The sequence below is a fragment of the Mangifera indica genome, chromosome 10, assembly GCF_011075055.1.
Source record: "Mangifera indica cultivar Alphonso chromosome 10, CATAS_Mindica_2.1, whole genome shotgun sequence".
In the NCBI taxonomy this organism is placed as follows: Eukaryota; Viridiplantae; Streptophyta; class Magnoliopsida; order Sapindales; family Anacardiaceae; genus Mangifera; species Mangifera indica.
This window is the reverse complement of record NC_058146.1, coordinates 15,842,995-15,857,541: the sequence shown is the minus strand read 5'-3', so window position 1 is coordinate 15,857,541 and position 14,547 is coordinate 15,842,995. Positions and strand designations below refer to the sequence as shown.

Here is a 14,547-nt window from a genome sequence, read left to right as displayed (position 1 = left end):
ACGATGGTTTGAGCGGTTGAATCATGATCCAATTGTTAAAACGATTTTTTCACAAATCGTTTTTGTTTTGTTTAATGAGTAACAATTCAACTAATTAGACCAATCAATCTAATTCGATTTTCAAAATTATTTTTATGTATATACTTAAATATATAAATAATATATCATTACATGTTAAGTATATATAAATAGTTTTATGAAATATTATTTCTTGGGTTTCTTTGAGATAAGGCTCGTACCTAGCTAGGATGAACCAGCTGAAACGTGCCCGAGAATGAACCAAACAAACTTCTCTGTCGTGCGATGTAGGATTCTAAATTTTGTTAGGGGTATTTTTGTCTAATAGGTTTAACTTTGGCTACAACTTAAAAGTACCAAACTTGTAGACTCTTCCCAAATCCCGCTGGGGAATCTTATAAATGAAAACCCAATTTGCAAATTAGGGTTTAACCCATCTCCTAGGGTTTTGTTAATCAAGCCGTGAGAAGATGAGCCCTACCAAAACGGAGAGAAATTAAAAAAGAAAAAACTCAATTAGACAATAACTTGAAGCTGCTTCTTGTTCTGAGCAGAATCATCAGTTTTTGTCTGTGGGTAAGAAACTTGAATTTTTCTCACTCTTGTTCTATATGTTCTTAGTTCAGCTATTTAAATTACAGTTTTTATTAGCATTTGGAAAAAAATTACTCACATAGAATTTGCTCGTGTTTATCGTTTAGTTCATTGAATTTCATTGCTTGCCATGATATTACCCGGAATCCGCAATAGGGTATTCGAATTATTTAAGATGATTCGCCAATTCAGTCAGATTGTTCCCATTTCTTCTGCTTTCAATGAAAAAATTGTTGTGATGCAACTCCCATATTTCAGTTCAGTTAAATTTCGAACCTTTTGTAGTTCCGGAGTGACACACTTTACAAAAGTCAGTCTCAATGAGTCAACTCAGTTGCCCGTTTCTCCTATTTCCAACCGAAGTTCTCGGCTGGCTAGAACTGAGGCTCAAGATGTGTTGTTTGATTACTTGCAGAATACTAGGAGCTTAAGCCCTATGGACGCTGAGCATATCAGCAAGAATTCACCATATTTTATTCAGACTTTGTTATCCAAGATTGATGCCGAGAAGGATGTGACTCGGTCTTTAGCCAGGTTCCTCAGATACAATCCAATTAATGAGTTTGAACCCTTTTTAGAGAGCTTGGGTTTGAGTCCATTAGAGATCTCCTCGATTCTTCCACAGCAGTTAATGTATTTGAGTGATGATGATTTAATGCTTGAGAACTATCATGTGTTGTGGGGCTATGGAATTCCTCGTAATAAGATGGGAAAGATGTATAAGGAAGCAAGAGGGATATTCAGTTATGATTGTGGAATCTTAACTTTGAAACTTCAGGCTTATGAAAATTTGGGTCTAAGTAGAAGCACAGTTGTTAAGCTTGTCAGTTGTTGCCCAACACTGTTGATTGGTGATGTTGATGGTGAATTCGTTAAGGTTCTTGAAAAATTAAAAGGTCTAGGATTCAAGAATGATTGGATTGGAGGATACTTATATGGTAAGGGCACATACAACTGGAATCGAACGGTTGACACAATGGAATTTCTTGAGAAAGTGGGTTATAGCGAGGTGCGGCTTTATAACCTATTCAAAACAAATCCAGGGATAGTCTTTGAAGGTTCTGGGCGGAAGGTTTATGTGTTGTTTGGCCGGTTACTCAAATTGGGTTTGAAGATGAATCAAATCTATCATATGTTTATGCAAAACCCACAACTATTGTCTGGTAAATGTACAAAGAATCTCTTGCAGGCTGTGGGATTCATGGTTGAGATTGGAATGAGAATTGAAGACATTGCAAATATAGTGTCCAAGCATGCAGAACTTATGGGTTCATGTTCTCTTAAAGCACCTAGAAGTGTTTGCAGAAGTTTAAAAGTTGAGAAAGATGATTTATGTCAAATTATAAAAGATGAGCCAACGAAATTATTCCATTTGGCCTCTAAAACGAAAATTAAAATTTATGAGCAGGAAGAACTCCAAAACCCTACTAAACATCGGAAGAAAACAGCATTCTTGGTGGGATTGGGGTATGTGGAAAACTCAGAAGAGATGACAAAAGCTTTGAAACAGTTTCGAGGAAGAGGGGACCAACTACAGGAGAGATTTGACTGCCTGTTGGAAGCCGGATTGGACATCAATATTCTCAGAAGGATAATTAAACATGCGCCAATGGTGCTTAACCAGAGCAAGGAAGTGATTGAAAAGAAGATGGATTTCTTAAAGAACTATTTAGGGTATCCAATTGAGTCTGTAGTGGCATTTCCATCATATTTATGTTATGATTTGGAGAGGATTAATCATAGATTTACAATGTATATGTGGCTGAGGGAGAGGGGTGCAGCTAAGCCCACATTATCTTTAAGCACTATCCTTGCATGTTCTGATGCAAGATTTGAAAAATATTTTGTAGATGTCCATCCTGAAGGTCCAGCCATCTGGGAAAATATAAAGAAATCATCAAATTCAAGCTGAGGTGAAGTCTATACTTTATTTTTCTGTACTTCTTTGAGAAACTCAAATTAAGTCTGTTAGGGCTATGTAAGTCTGAATTGCTGACCATTATTTAAACTCCAATGTGATCGTTGAACCTCATCTTCTCAAATACTTGCTATAACATCTCCCATAGTTTTGTAGTTTAGCATGCAATTTGGACAATTTAAATATATCAGTTGTGTTTAGTAACAGCATAAAAACTGAATTGGTACCATTAATTTATCATCCTAGGTATTGAAGTTTTTGAATCAAGTTTGTTTCCAGAGGCATTTGCAGTAATTTCTTGTTGTCATTTTCAGGCTTAATATGTCCTTGAAAAAATGGAGGAAAACTGAATACATTCGTAACAAGTTCTTGTATCAGGATGGTGGTAATAGCAGCATGCAACAGAATTTTAGAAATTTCTTAGTGAAAAGTGAAGATTTAGAGGTTGGTTTATTTACATTTAACAGAATAGAAAGCTAGTTCTTAAAATGTTTCGAGATTTCTACTATGTGATTGAAGGAAATGAATAGATTTATTGTTTTTTTCAGGGTTGCTACAACAGGCAGTAAATTTATTCGGAATCTCACTGACCAATTATTTGGTCCTATAAACAATAACAAATTTTGATGTAATTTAGATCTAAAACAATAAGTCAATTCTTGTATCATTCAGCTCTTTAGAGGATATGGATACTTGAGTTGAGCCACATCCAGAATTTCAAAGTTATCTTGTATTAGTAATATTCAAATAGAATATCTTTGGCTTCAGCCCTAAATTTCCTCTTATTCACTTTAATGGTTGATTTGGTTCATTTTTGAGTTTTAACACCTCTTTTCTTTTTGCTTCTCATTTCAATAGATAGAAGAGAGAAGGGTTCAACTTCATCAAATTCAAGTTCGGTATTTATTGTCTGTTGTGGGCATGGGCTCACAATGCCTAACTAACTTGGGCTTGAATCTATATTTGGCTTGAGCTAGTCGAATTCCGGCTAAAGATTTAGCTCAACAGCTTGACTTGAGTTCAAGAACTCATTAGATTTGTTGTATCAGAGCTCTTTTTCTCTAACGTCTTTTCTAACGATTTTTTTATCTCTGTTGATTGATCGTCTTCTTTTTCAGTGTCATTGTTCACCAGCTAATTAAGTTTAGCTTAAACTTAAGTTGGTTGTTTTGAATATGTGCTGAGTTTTAGCTAATCCTTGCTTGAGATCAATTTGGTTTTAGTTTACGGTATCTATACAAAGTAGTTATTTTAAGAAAAGGAAACAAAACTCAAATGCTGATGAAAAATATATAGGAGGAATATAGCATGGCTGTTTTTTTTCCCCTCCTTTTAGAGTGCGATAAAATGTAGCTGGTATTATTTAAAAAGAAAAAAAAAAAAAAAAAAGAGATTTTTCCTCCTAGTTAATTGAAAATACTGATAAGGGTGATCCATCGTTTCTACTCTAACAACAGAGGGAATCAATTCTGACAATATTTTAGCCTCTAATGGGATTGAAATAAGGAATTTTAGATATTGTTTTACTTTTTCCAGATGCTAGATTCCAAGAAAATGTCGAAATTCTAGATATAATTAATTACTGCCATTACTGCAAATCTATGTTCCCATATCCCATTTTGGAGCTACAAAATTCAAGGGCTAAAAGTCATTTAGCTCAAAATATAAGTCAAATTTAGAAACTAGTCAAATGATCCAAACTTCATTGGTGTTATAATATTTGTTATTTTTTAATAGATTTATTTAAGATTGTAGGACAAATATCTTAAATTAAATTAAACAAATTGAGTTCAAACTTAATAAAGTATTTGAGTTTGACTAATATAGAGTGAATCCCAAGAAAAAAAAAGAAAATTTTGAATAAAATCTTATTTGAGTTTAATATAAATCGAATTTAACCCAACTCCTATTAAAAGAAATTTTATATTTTTATCGAGAGATTTTTAAATAATTTTCAAAGGCTTTTAATAATTATAAGAGGGATATAATAATTGTGCAACTAAAAACTAAAACCTTTATTTGCATACCATAAGAGCATCATGAATCATTGTTTACTCTTTAAGTTCCAAAAAGTTTATTTGAAAATAAGAAGAGGAAAAGGAAAAAGAAAAAGAAAAAGACGCAAAGGGTAAATTCTGCCCATTTGGCTCTCCAAAACACCAAAAAAAAAAAAAAAGTCAAAACGAAACAAAAACAAACAAAAATTTATTCAATAAATAATACTTCGTATACAAACTTTTTTATATAAATAGACAAACTTATACAAACCAATCAAACCGCGATACGATATAGAATTCGATTTCAATCAACAAGTGCAATTTACAAATATATGATTAATCTTCCAACATGCTGTCAAATTTTCAACAACATTAACAAAACACCTTGTCCATGTTCTAGGATTATCTTCCCTAATCTAACTTCTACCAAGAACAAACTTCTGCAAAAATTCATGTAAATAAACCCAGTAGCAGTTTTCCTATATGAATGTCTCCTCACAATAAACTGAAGATGATTTTCTGATAAGCTGTCATAAGTATAAGATCATTTCGCTGGCTTAAATCTCAACTGGGGTGTTGTATACAGAAAAGAGTTTTCCCCCATTATTAACGATAAATTTTACAGGGCATCATAATTTTCTGAGCTGGTAATTTATACTGTCTTTCTTTGATGATGAGGAAGACAACCCGGATCGCTCGGCCTTGTCCTTGTTAAATGCCTTCTGAACATCCTCTTTAAGTTCCATGAAGCGCCTTCTCTTGATTTTCTGCTCATGTTGGGTGCCCCTCTCAAGATAAAATAAATCAGGAAGGTCATCATCCATGAATTTATCCAAGACTTCTGAGCAATGAGGGAAATATCGCCGTCCCGTTGCCACTGTCATTGGGACATTACAGTTTAAACACGGGAAACTATAACCATGGAAGTTAAAAATTGAAATTTTGTACCCGGCAAAGCAGTAGTGATTTCAGTTTGTCATCCATTTAGTAACAAGGTAGAATATCCGAAAAAGAATCTACTGAGCATAAACCCAAACCCAGGCAATCTCAGTTTTACCAAGGTGTTCCATAAATGAACACGAGAATATGTTCAGATTTATCCTATGCTAACTGTTATATTTAAATGATTCACACATACAAACATGCATATGCATATTTACAAATCTACATACTGACACAAATTTTCTTGAACAATAAATTATTTATTCAAGATTCGGACCTCATCAAGTCGAATTAATTTGAAACTAAATTCAACTCAATTATTGCCTACTCTTATACTCTGTAATTCCACTTACCAATAGGATCTAGTAATTGGGAAATTAATAACTTTCATCAGTTGATTCAAGTCAAACTTAGATTCTTAGCCCTATCTGCCCTAGATATGGTGGCTGATAAGCCCATTCTGTACATTCCACTTCAGAAATAAAGTATGCAAGAAGGCCAGTTCAGATAGAAGCAATACTTATGGAATAAAAGAGAATGACCCAACAGTTTGCCTTCATGGCAAAAATAAGCATTTACATGCAGAAGTTAAAGCTTCGAATTACCTGTTTTTATAAGGGCTTCCATCCTAGAACGAAATCGTTTGTTCTGCATTATAGGCGTCTCATTTAAGTCAACCTCCCCAAAGTTTCCACTTGAACCTTTTGATGCAGAGAGACCAGCAAACTCAGATGTTGACTCAGTATGTGCAATGTCCATTGCTAGCTTGGCTTCGGTAGGGAATAATAATCGTGCAAATGCAACTGCAGTGTGCAATAATATTTATAAATTACCTTCTACGCATAAAATGTCTTTACACATACAAGTAGGATTCAATCACGACCATGTTGTATTGGAGGTTTAACAATAACCAGGCTGTCGTCTATCACATTAGTACAAAAGCTTTGCATCATATTCACTGAATAACTTTCACCATATCTGACCAAGTAAATATGCAACCCAAAAATAAAAGAAAAGGATTAACATCAATTTTTCACAAGCATGCCCAAAAGGATATCAAAGTAGGATGAGATTAACATCAATTTTGCACATTCAACCTCTGTATGTACTATAAAAATTATTACTCCTAAGTGGAATAAGGATATTGAGACTGAAACATATAACCGAGTAGAAAACATATGATAATAATTGAATTTCAAAGCAAACCTCAGCCTAGATATACCCAAAAAGAAAAAAAACTGCATATGTTGGTCAACAAAACAAGTTACTATGTTATAACATTCAAGAGAACAGAATAAAACACTATCATACTGAAAATGGTACCTCTATTTTCTAGGTACAGCAGTTTCATGTGCAGATCATCAGCAGATGCGTTGGAAGTGATAGATGCATCCACAGCCATTGGATTCCTTCTCATTTCTCTCTCTAGAATATCAACACATATCCGATCCTTATTTGCTTCCTGACCCTGCTCCGTTTTTGCATGATAATCTTTTGGTCTAGTCAACCTCCGACAGATGGTATCAGCACTCCGCCCATCCAATGTCAAATCTGATGCACATGCTCCTTTTGTCAGGAGTGACACTATCACTGAAGGCTCCTTTCGCATTGCACCAATGTGAAGAACTGTGTATCCACGAGAATTTCGGAGGTTGACATCAGCCAGACCAAGGCTAAGAATCTCAGATAAAACCTTAGCATCACAGTATGCTGCAGCATAATGGAGTGCATTGGCTTCATCTAAGGTTATATCAGACTCAGACAACAGAAGTTTAACGAGTTCAACATCATCTGAGTCTAGTGCCTTATGGATTCTCCTGATTCTCTTTTCGTGCGATGGGTCCACAGCTTCCACATTAGTTTCGTCATCAGTAGAAGACTTAAGACGGAGCATCGTAATGTTGTCTGCAACTTCATGTGGAAGCTCTTTCTCAATGCAGATATTTTCAAGATCTGAATGTGCTACTCTCTCGACACACTGAGAAATAAGCTGACTTGATTGACAATGGAAGGCAACAACAAGGATTGGAATAACATCTTCCACAAGAGCTTTCCCAACGAAGTTTAGAAGATGTCGCTGCAAAAAGAGCAAATTATGAATTTATTATGTTTTCTCACAGTGTCCGCAAAATATAAGTTTTGACAGATCTGGAAAAGGATAAAAAAATTCTACTATCACAATTCTGCTATTTTCCACAATGAGCAATAATAGACTGTAAACAAGCAACCAGACAAATCAATTAAATACATAATATATCTCACCATTACAACTACTAAACCATATGAAAGGCATACATTTGATGTATTTCAAAATTCGAAAAAATAAGTGAACGTCAACCAGAAAGGGCAGCATAGTCACCTGGAAAAGTGAAGTCAGCTCCGGTATTTGAAACATAAATGAGGCATACATCAACTCCACAGCAAAATTAATAGCAGGTCTACATGCATCATGAGCACATCCGTCGTCAACACAGGTTGACACCTCCATGGGAAAAGGTTTCAACTTCGCGGTATATACATAGCTCAAAAAGATTAAGAAGGCTTCATATCCAACTTTGCCAACAGGCAACAACTCAGTCATGACATATTTTGGTTTTCCTTCTTTATCAGAAGTCCCCTTTTCACTTCTAAATAGTTCATGAAAAAACTTACTCCTAGCAGCCAAAATGCATCGATGAACACCAACAGCAGTACCCTCAACAACTATCTCAGCATCACTATAATCACAAGTGGAATCAACCAACAGTTGCTCCAAACTAGAACTAAGCTTGCTTAGACTTAACACTTCAAGACTAAGACCTGCCGCCTCAGAGGCAGAGGAGGAGGCTATGCTGTGACTAATTGAGCCATTTGATTGATGAGAAGATGAAGTTAAGCTCAAACAAGATGATGGTTCAGCTGAATTAGCCATTAACTGGATATAAAAGAATACTATATTAAGAATTATCAAGCCTGAGGAAAATATGATTCATGGTTTCCTACAGCGAAAAGATACCTAAACCACCACTACCAAAAAAAATATAGCAAAAACCTATGTATAAATATAACACTAATTATTTATACCGCAGAATCTAAATACTAGAAATATATGAACTGGGGTTGATCAAATTTATCAAGAAATGAAAAATCTACCATTTGAAACTAACGCAAAATACCTATACATAATTGATACTAACACTATACACAAACTCTATATTTGTAAAATTAGTATCAAATACCAAAAAAAAAAAAATCAACAATTCATTAGCAGCGTCATTTTTACGAAAGAATAACAAGCCTTCAACTACTTACCAAACCAATCAAATATAAGAAAAAACCCAGAAAAAATAAACCATCAAATTTGTTTTTTTTTTTTTAAACAAACTTTACGGCCAAATGAAACCCCAAATCAAAAATCAGATCGACCTAACAACTTAACCCAAAAACTCACAGAAATCGAATTGGATAAGTTGATTTGATGACGTGGATGAGAAAACAAGAGGGTAAGAGCAAATGGGTAATTTCCAGGAACAAAAATGGCAAACCAAAGGAAAGGTAAAAGAGATGGATGACGTCGGTTGAAGTAACAGAAATAAAACGTGTAGAAGAGAAGTGAAGAAATAGTGAAGAGGAAATTTCATTAGACGCTATCAAAGTGAACAGTAAAGAAAGATAGACAGAGAGAGAGAGAGTCGTTAGCAGATGATGAAGTCGTTTAAATGACGCTAAAGATGGTGTCAGCAAACGTAGATGGGTTCTTGTGATGTCAACAATGGCGTCACTGTGCCAATGATGAATCAGAGAGTTTCCTTTTATTAAAAACAAAAAAAAAAAAAAAACCGTAATGTTAGTGAAAAATGTAAAGTCTTAGTCTCCGTCTTGTTTTTGTACAGTGACATTCTTTTGGCTTCACGCCCTCAACTGATTGGTGCTTTTCCCTGGAAAACATGGAGAAAATAATGAGGGTTAAATTCAATTCGAATCTGTTTAATATTGAAAGTTTGCTCGCTCCAATATAGCTTGGTATATATTTATTTAGTTTAAATTTAAATCGAATTAAACTTAGGTTAGAAGAAAATTGGATTGATTTGACTAAAGTTTCAATTAAATTTACGATTTAAATTTATGGCCAAATTTGTGACACATATTTATGGGTCGAGTCCATGGCTTTATTGACATAATGATATTATTTTTCTCATTATATGGTAAAAAGACATTATTTTGCCAATAAATCATGAACTCAACCTAGGAATTCGAACAATAATTCGAATAATGAATTTAAACTAAATTTGAGTTAAACTATTTTTTATTTAAATCAAACTTAATGTAAGAATTATGGCTCACATGATATATTAAAAGTTTATTTTATCAAGTATAATAGTATTTATTTGATAAAATAATTTATATTTAATAAGAGTTTAATATCTAAATTCTATCGACTAATGTAAAGATGTCACTCTTTGTTAATAGTAAGATATGATTCTTTATAATAAAATAATGTGTCACTCTATAAAAGTGTAATATTTGATGAGAAATTACTATTAATTTTATAAATAGAAGTCGATCCTCTCTCTACCTTATATATACTTATACCAATACATATAACACTTACAGATTTTACTATACACAACAGACTAATAGCAACAACTTATAGATAGAAAGAACTTATGTTATTTTATCCATTATTAAGTCAAAGGGTTAAATGAGAGAAATCAACATCTTTCAAATTTTTCACGAATTCTCTTTATGATTAGGATGTCACAAAATACGATGAAATCAAGGTATATTTTTCTATCTTCAGTCAATGTGAAAAATATGAAGTTTAAGATTTATGGGCATGATAATTATTTTTTTACGAATATAAAAATGACTTACATTATGAGCATAATTAATTGTTTTTTTATACGTATAATAATGACTTACATTATAAGTATAATAGTTTAGTATTTAATTGTTTTTTTTACTATAATTATTATTTACATTATTGATAGTTCGTGTCATCGAATCATATTTAAATTATATTAATTCATGTTTCGAGTTAATGATCTTTTATTCGAATTCGATCCAAATTAGAATCATATCAAACATTTTCAAATCTAACCCAACCTTTTAATGTTCTGATTGCTCGACTAATGCAAATTGATTTAAAATTATTTATTGTTTTCACTTTCATAAGTATTTTTAGCATTTTAATTTATTCACTAAATTATTTTAACTTATTATTAATAAAAAAATACACAGTATAATATTTTGCAAAAATACATATAAAGACCTCCAAAACACATCAATAATCTTAATAACAAAATCACATTCTCACTATCAAATAATAAAGTAAAATATTTATAAAAAAATCAATAATAATATAAGTAATTACAATTATATAAAGATATAATTATATACAATTTATAAAGATTTTAATTACTCTTGATTTTATCTTTCCATATTTCCATAATTTATCTTTAACAAATTCTACTAGTAACATTTTTCTAAATATTCAAGTTAATTCAGGTTACTCTTGCATCAACCCTAACATTATTCAATTTAATTTCAAATTGTGTCGAGTTAATAAATCATCTTGAAAATTGTCAACTATACCTTCAATGCAAATTCTAATATGATTATAAAAACCGAACCAGATAAATAAGGAATTGAGAGTTAGGGGTTTTGATTCTACCTTGAATCCTCCATAATTTATTATTATTTTAACCTTATTACCCTTAGAGTTGGCAAATTGTGATATGATTTGTTGCCCTAATATAATACCTAAAACATATCAATTCATGTCATGTATAAGTGAACAACATGTAAAATATAATGCTTCATATCAAATTAGTTAAATTGATTGAACGGGTTTTGTTATGAGACGACAAAACCCATTTTTAAAACAAATTAAACGAGGCATGTCTTGAGTTGAGTGTTTTCAATACGATTCTAGTTGTTCTAAGAGAGATCAAGCCTTCCGAGTGGCCATTCCAAGCATGTATGTAGAATCCATATTGTGAGAAGTAGAATGGGAAAGGAAGCAAGGTTATTCCTTAGAGAACGAGCAAGCTTGAAGAGTAGAATGAGTATTTCATAGATAGAACACCTGTTTCATCAAATGGACTAAACTTTTTTTTGTCAAGTTTACAATATATAATGGAAACCCTAGTTTTCATAATATATCAGTTCAAACAGAATTAACAATGACTTGTGAAGGTAAACATATTATCGAACCATGTAAATTTTATGTGTGTTATGAAATTGCTTTTATTATCTTTATTTTTTACATAGAACAAACGCCAAAAGTTGCCAAAGACGTGAAACATGGAACTGGAATGCAACGAAAAACTGAAGTAACACGAAAAGCAACCAACAGCATCAAAATCACGGCGGTTGAATGGGAGAACTGGACGAGGCAGCGTCGAGAAGTGTGAACGATTGAGGAGGCGGAGTCTGAACTCTGGATTCTGCAGCTACAAGCAAGAGTTTTGCGTTTAGGTTTAGAAAATTTTCCTAAAAATGTATGTTAAACAACACTTTGCTCAAAATGGTGTCGCATCTCAAAATACTATAATTTTTTTTTAAGCAAGCTGAGTTTTTTGTTCTAAACCCAAGCTCGTGTTCGTACTCGTACTCATTTCAGGCTCGTTTCGAGTTCAAATAAACTCGCTTCAAATCTAGCTCTAACCCATGCACACCCCTACTAATTAGCCCTAATATCCACCCTTTATCCAATGCTTTGCTATTGCAAGGTAAACGACTCATTACATTATCTAAATAATAAGGAACTTAGAAAACGTTCTAAAATATAGCCAAGAAAATATTATAGTTAACATATATACACAGATCTTTGAAGTTTTTATTCATCCTAGTAAGCACAGGAATAAGAAATATTACCAGATAGTTGATAATTCTTGCATCTGCAGATTTGTTGAAGCAGCAAAACAATTGCAAATAGAATAAAAGGGAACTGAAACAGAAGACATTAAAAGGGCAAGGGCAAGTATTTACTAAAAAAGATATAAGAAAAAAAAGTTAAATACACTAAGAATGATTGATTGATGAATTTGGAGAGAAGTATATATTAACCTGTCTAGGAAGAACTCTCCTTTGAATTCAAAAGAAATCAGGTATATAACGAAGATTGATACCATGAATAGCTTCCCATTTTTGCTCACATTCTTCATGGGATGCAATGTTCCAATTTTGTAGAGATGGGAGAAACTTTAATGCCTTATCCACCTGAGAAATGTTTGGACATGACAAAATTTTCAAATCCACAAGAGAAGTCAGATTTCGCATTGCACCCACTGGGAAGATTTTATTTCAGGAATTTTAAACATAAGCATCGACTTTAAATTGGAGAGAGGGGTAGAAAAGCAAGAGGAAGTTGTTGGTTCCCCTTTATTCTTCGACGTCATCATCGTTGTCCGCTGCAATGGTTTCTCAGGCTGGTCTTGAGCAATTTTAATTCTTCCAAAGATGTTTATAGCGGCATGAACATCAAATTGGGGCAGTTCTGGTTATCTAATTTGGAAAGACAAGGAAATGAAGGCAACTCTGTATCATTATAATCATGCTTCCTCCACCATCCCTTTAATTCAGGACAATCGTAAAGGGTTAATTCCTCAAGGGATGGGAAGAATGTTGCTGGCAATGTGGATGAACTCTCATTTGCTTTGTCTTAAATGTACTCCAAATCATCTAGATGGTAAAGAAACAGAGTCTTCAAACATGCAATCTATCCAATGGTGGGATATGTTGGCATCTTCTACATTTTTAATACTAATTGAAGTTAAATTTGTAAGAGACAAAAGCCAATCATAGAGTTTAACACCCATGAATGATCTCACATTGATTTTCTTAAGATTTGGGTGTGGCTTTAAACCTTCTAACACCACTACTTCATCTATTCCTTGCACCTCTTCATCATCATTTCTCCCTCAATCCAAAGTTAGAGACCGAAGAAATTGTTTCCCTTCTACTATATGGTATAGAAACGGAAACGGGAAAACGTGAAAAAGCAAAAATGGAAACATAGAAATGCATTTTTTTAATAATATAGGAAATCGAAACGTGAAAAAACTTATAAATATAAAAAATATAAGAGTTTTTTTTATAAATACTAAATTTTTTATAACAAAAATACATAAATTTATATAATATAAAAAAAATAATTAAAAAAAATGAAGAGAAAGAATACTATAAAATAGAATCATAGAATCCGTGAGTTTTGAGCCAAAAAAGATTGAAATATACATATCAATCTATGTTTTCTTTGATGAGTGATGTTCTCTCATGTGAATATATCTCTAGAACTTGTTTTGAACTGTTTTGAGACTGCATTGATATATACTTGCATGAAAATGATAAAGACATTTTTGTTTAAAACTTTTAGCTTAAAAAGCCAACCTGTTTTAATTTCCATAGTTAGCCCTTTGAGCTTGACAAAACCTTGATTCTTTGAGATAAAACCATATTACAAACCCAAACCTTCAAGCAAAAATCCTCACCCAACCATGAAAATTGGTAGGGCATTTAAACTAAATTTTATTGCTTGGTGAATTTGCTATCTTGAAAATTTTTAAATGTGGAAAAAAAAAATGGGACTTAAATGCATAGGATGAAGATTATGAAAAGGAGTTGGTATGAAAAATTGTTATTGCTACTGCCTTATGTTGTTATCTTTACTATCAAATTCTCTTAGTTATTCAAAAAAAAAGCAAAAATGAAAGAAATGAAATGAAAAAAAAAAAGAGAAAAAAAAAAAAGAAGAGAAAGACAATAGCAAGTAGCAAAGAAATGTGGTGAATGTGGTGGTTTTAGCTTTACATTTTTGTTCCCTCTATGTGTTTAAATGTTTTGTTAATATTTATGGTTTTAACCTTTCGTATCCATTAATCCTCACCTTTACCCAAAACCACATTACAACGTAAAATAAAGTCTTTTTGATTTATGCATGTATATAATCTAAGTGGTGGAGATTTGGTGCATAAACAAGCCTATGGTAGAATGTTTGCATTGGAAAAATTTGAGCAAAACACCAAACCATTAAACACATGAGTAGTATGAGTGATAATTGTGAGGAGATTCACCAAAACTTCATACATGCTTCAG

At 32.6% G+C, this 14,547-nt stretch overlaps 2 protein-coding genes and 1 long non-coding RNA gene across 12 annotated transcripts; 1 reads left to right on the top strand and 2 right to left on the bottom strand.

The window, feature by feature from the left end:
• The first annotated feature begins 388 nt into the window (after positions 1-388).
• LOC123226689 (transcription termination factor MTEF18, mitochondrial) lies at positions 389-3,742 on the top strand. 9 transcript variants are annotated; one of them, XR_006504394.1, is made up of 4 exons: positions 389-594; positions 2,463-2,525; positions 2,845-2,974; positions 3,079-3,297. XR_006504394.1 is itself a non-coding variant. In XM_044651213.1 (2 exons), exon 1 carries the CDS (start codon positions 743-745, stop codon positions 2,522-2,524), a length of 1,782 nt encoding a protein of 593 aa, XP_044507148.1. In that variant the 5' UTR covers positions 395-742; the 3' UTR covers position 2,525; positions 3,389-3,742. The 9 variants fall into 9 exon arrangements, 1 of the variants encoding a protein (XP_044507148.1); XR_006504391.1 differs by having other exon boundaries at positions 396-594; positions 1,028-2,525; XR_006504392.1 differs by having other exon boundaries at positions 396-594; positions 898-2,525.
• Positions 3,743-4,788: 1,046 nt separating this feature from the next.
• On the bottom strand, positions 4,789-9,260 carry LOC123228109 (BTB/POZ domain and ankyrin repeat-containing protein NPR1-like). Of its 2 annotated transcripts, XM_044653336.1 has the most exons (5): positions 8,900-9,260; positions 7,829-8,383; positions 6,793-7,546; positions 6,075-6,272; positions 4,789-5,404 (listed from the first exon to the last, which is right to left on the bottom strand). In XM_044653336.1, the coding sequence occupies exons 2-5, from the start codon at positions 8,378-8,380 to the stop codon at positions 5,157-5,159; spliced, it is 1,752 nt and encodes a 583-aa protein (XP_044509271.1). In that variant the 5' UTR covers positions 8,381-8,383; positions 8,900-9,260; the 3' UTR covers positions 4,789-5,156. The 2 variants fall into 2 exon arrangements, with proteins under 2 accessions (XP_044509271.1, XP_044509270.1); XM_044653335.1 differs by having other exon boundaries at positions 7,829-9,260.
• A 2,408-nt stretch (positions 9,261-11,668) lies between these two features.
• On the bottom strand, positions 11,669-13,422 carry LOC123228373. The gene is made up of 2 exons (XR_006504672.1): positions 12,328-13,422; positions 11,669-11,903 (listed from the first exon to the last, which is right to left on the bottom strand). It is a non-coding gene; the product is annotated as an uncharacterized LOC123228373 (long non-coding RNA).
• Between the last annotated feature and the right edge of the window lie 1,125 nt (positions 13,423-14,547).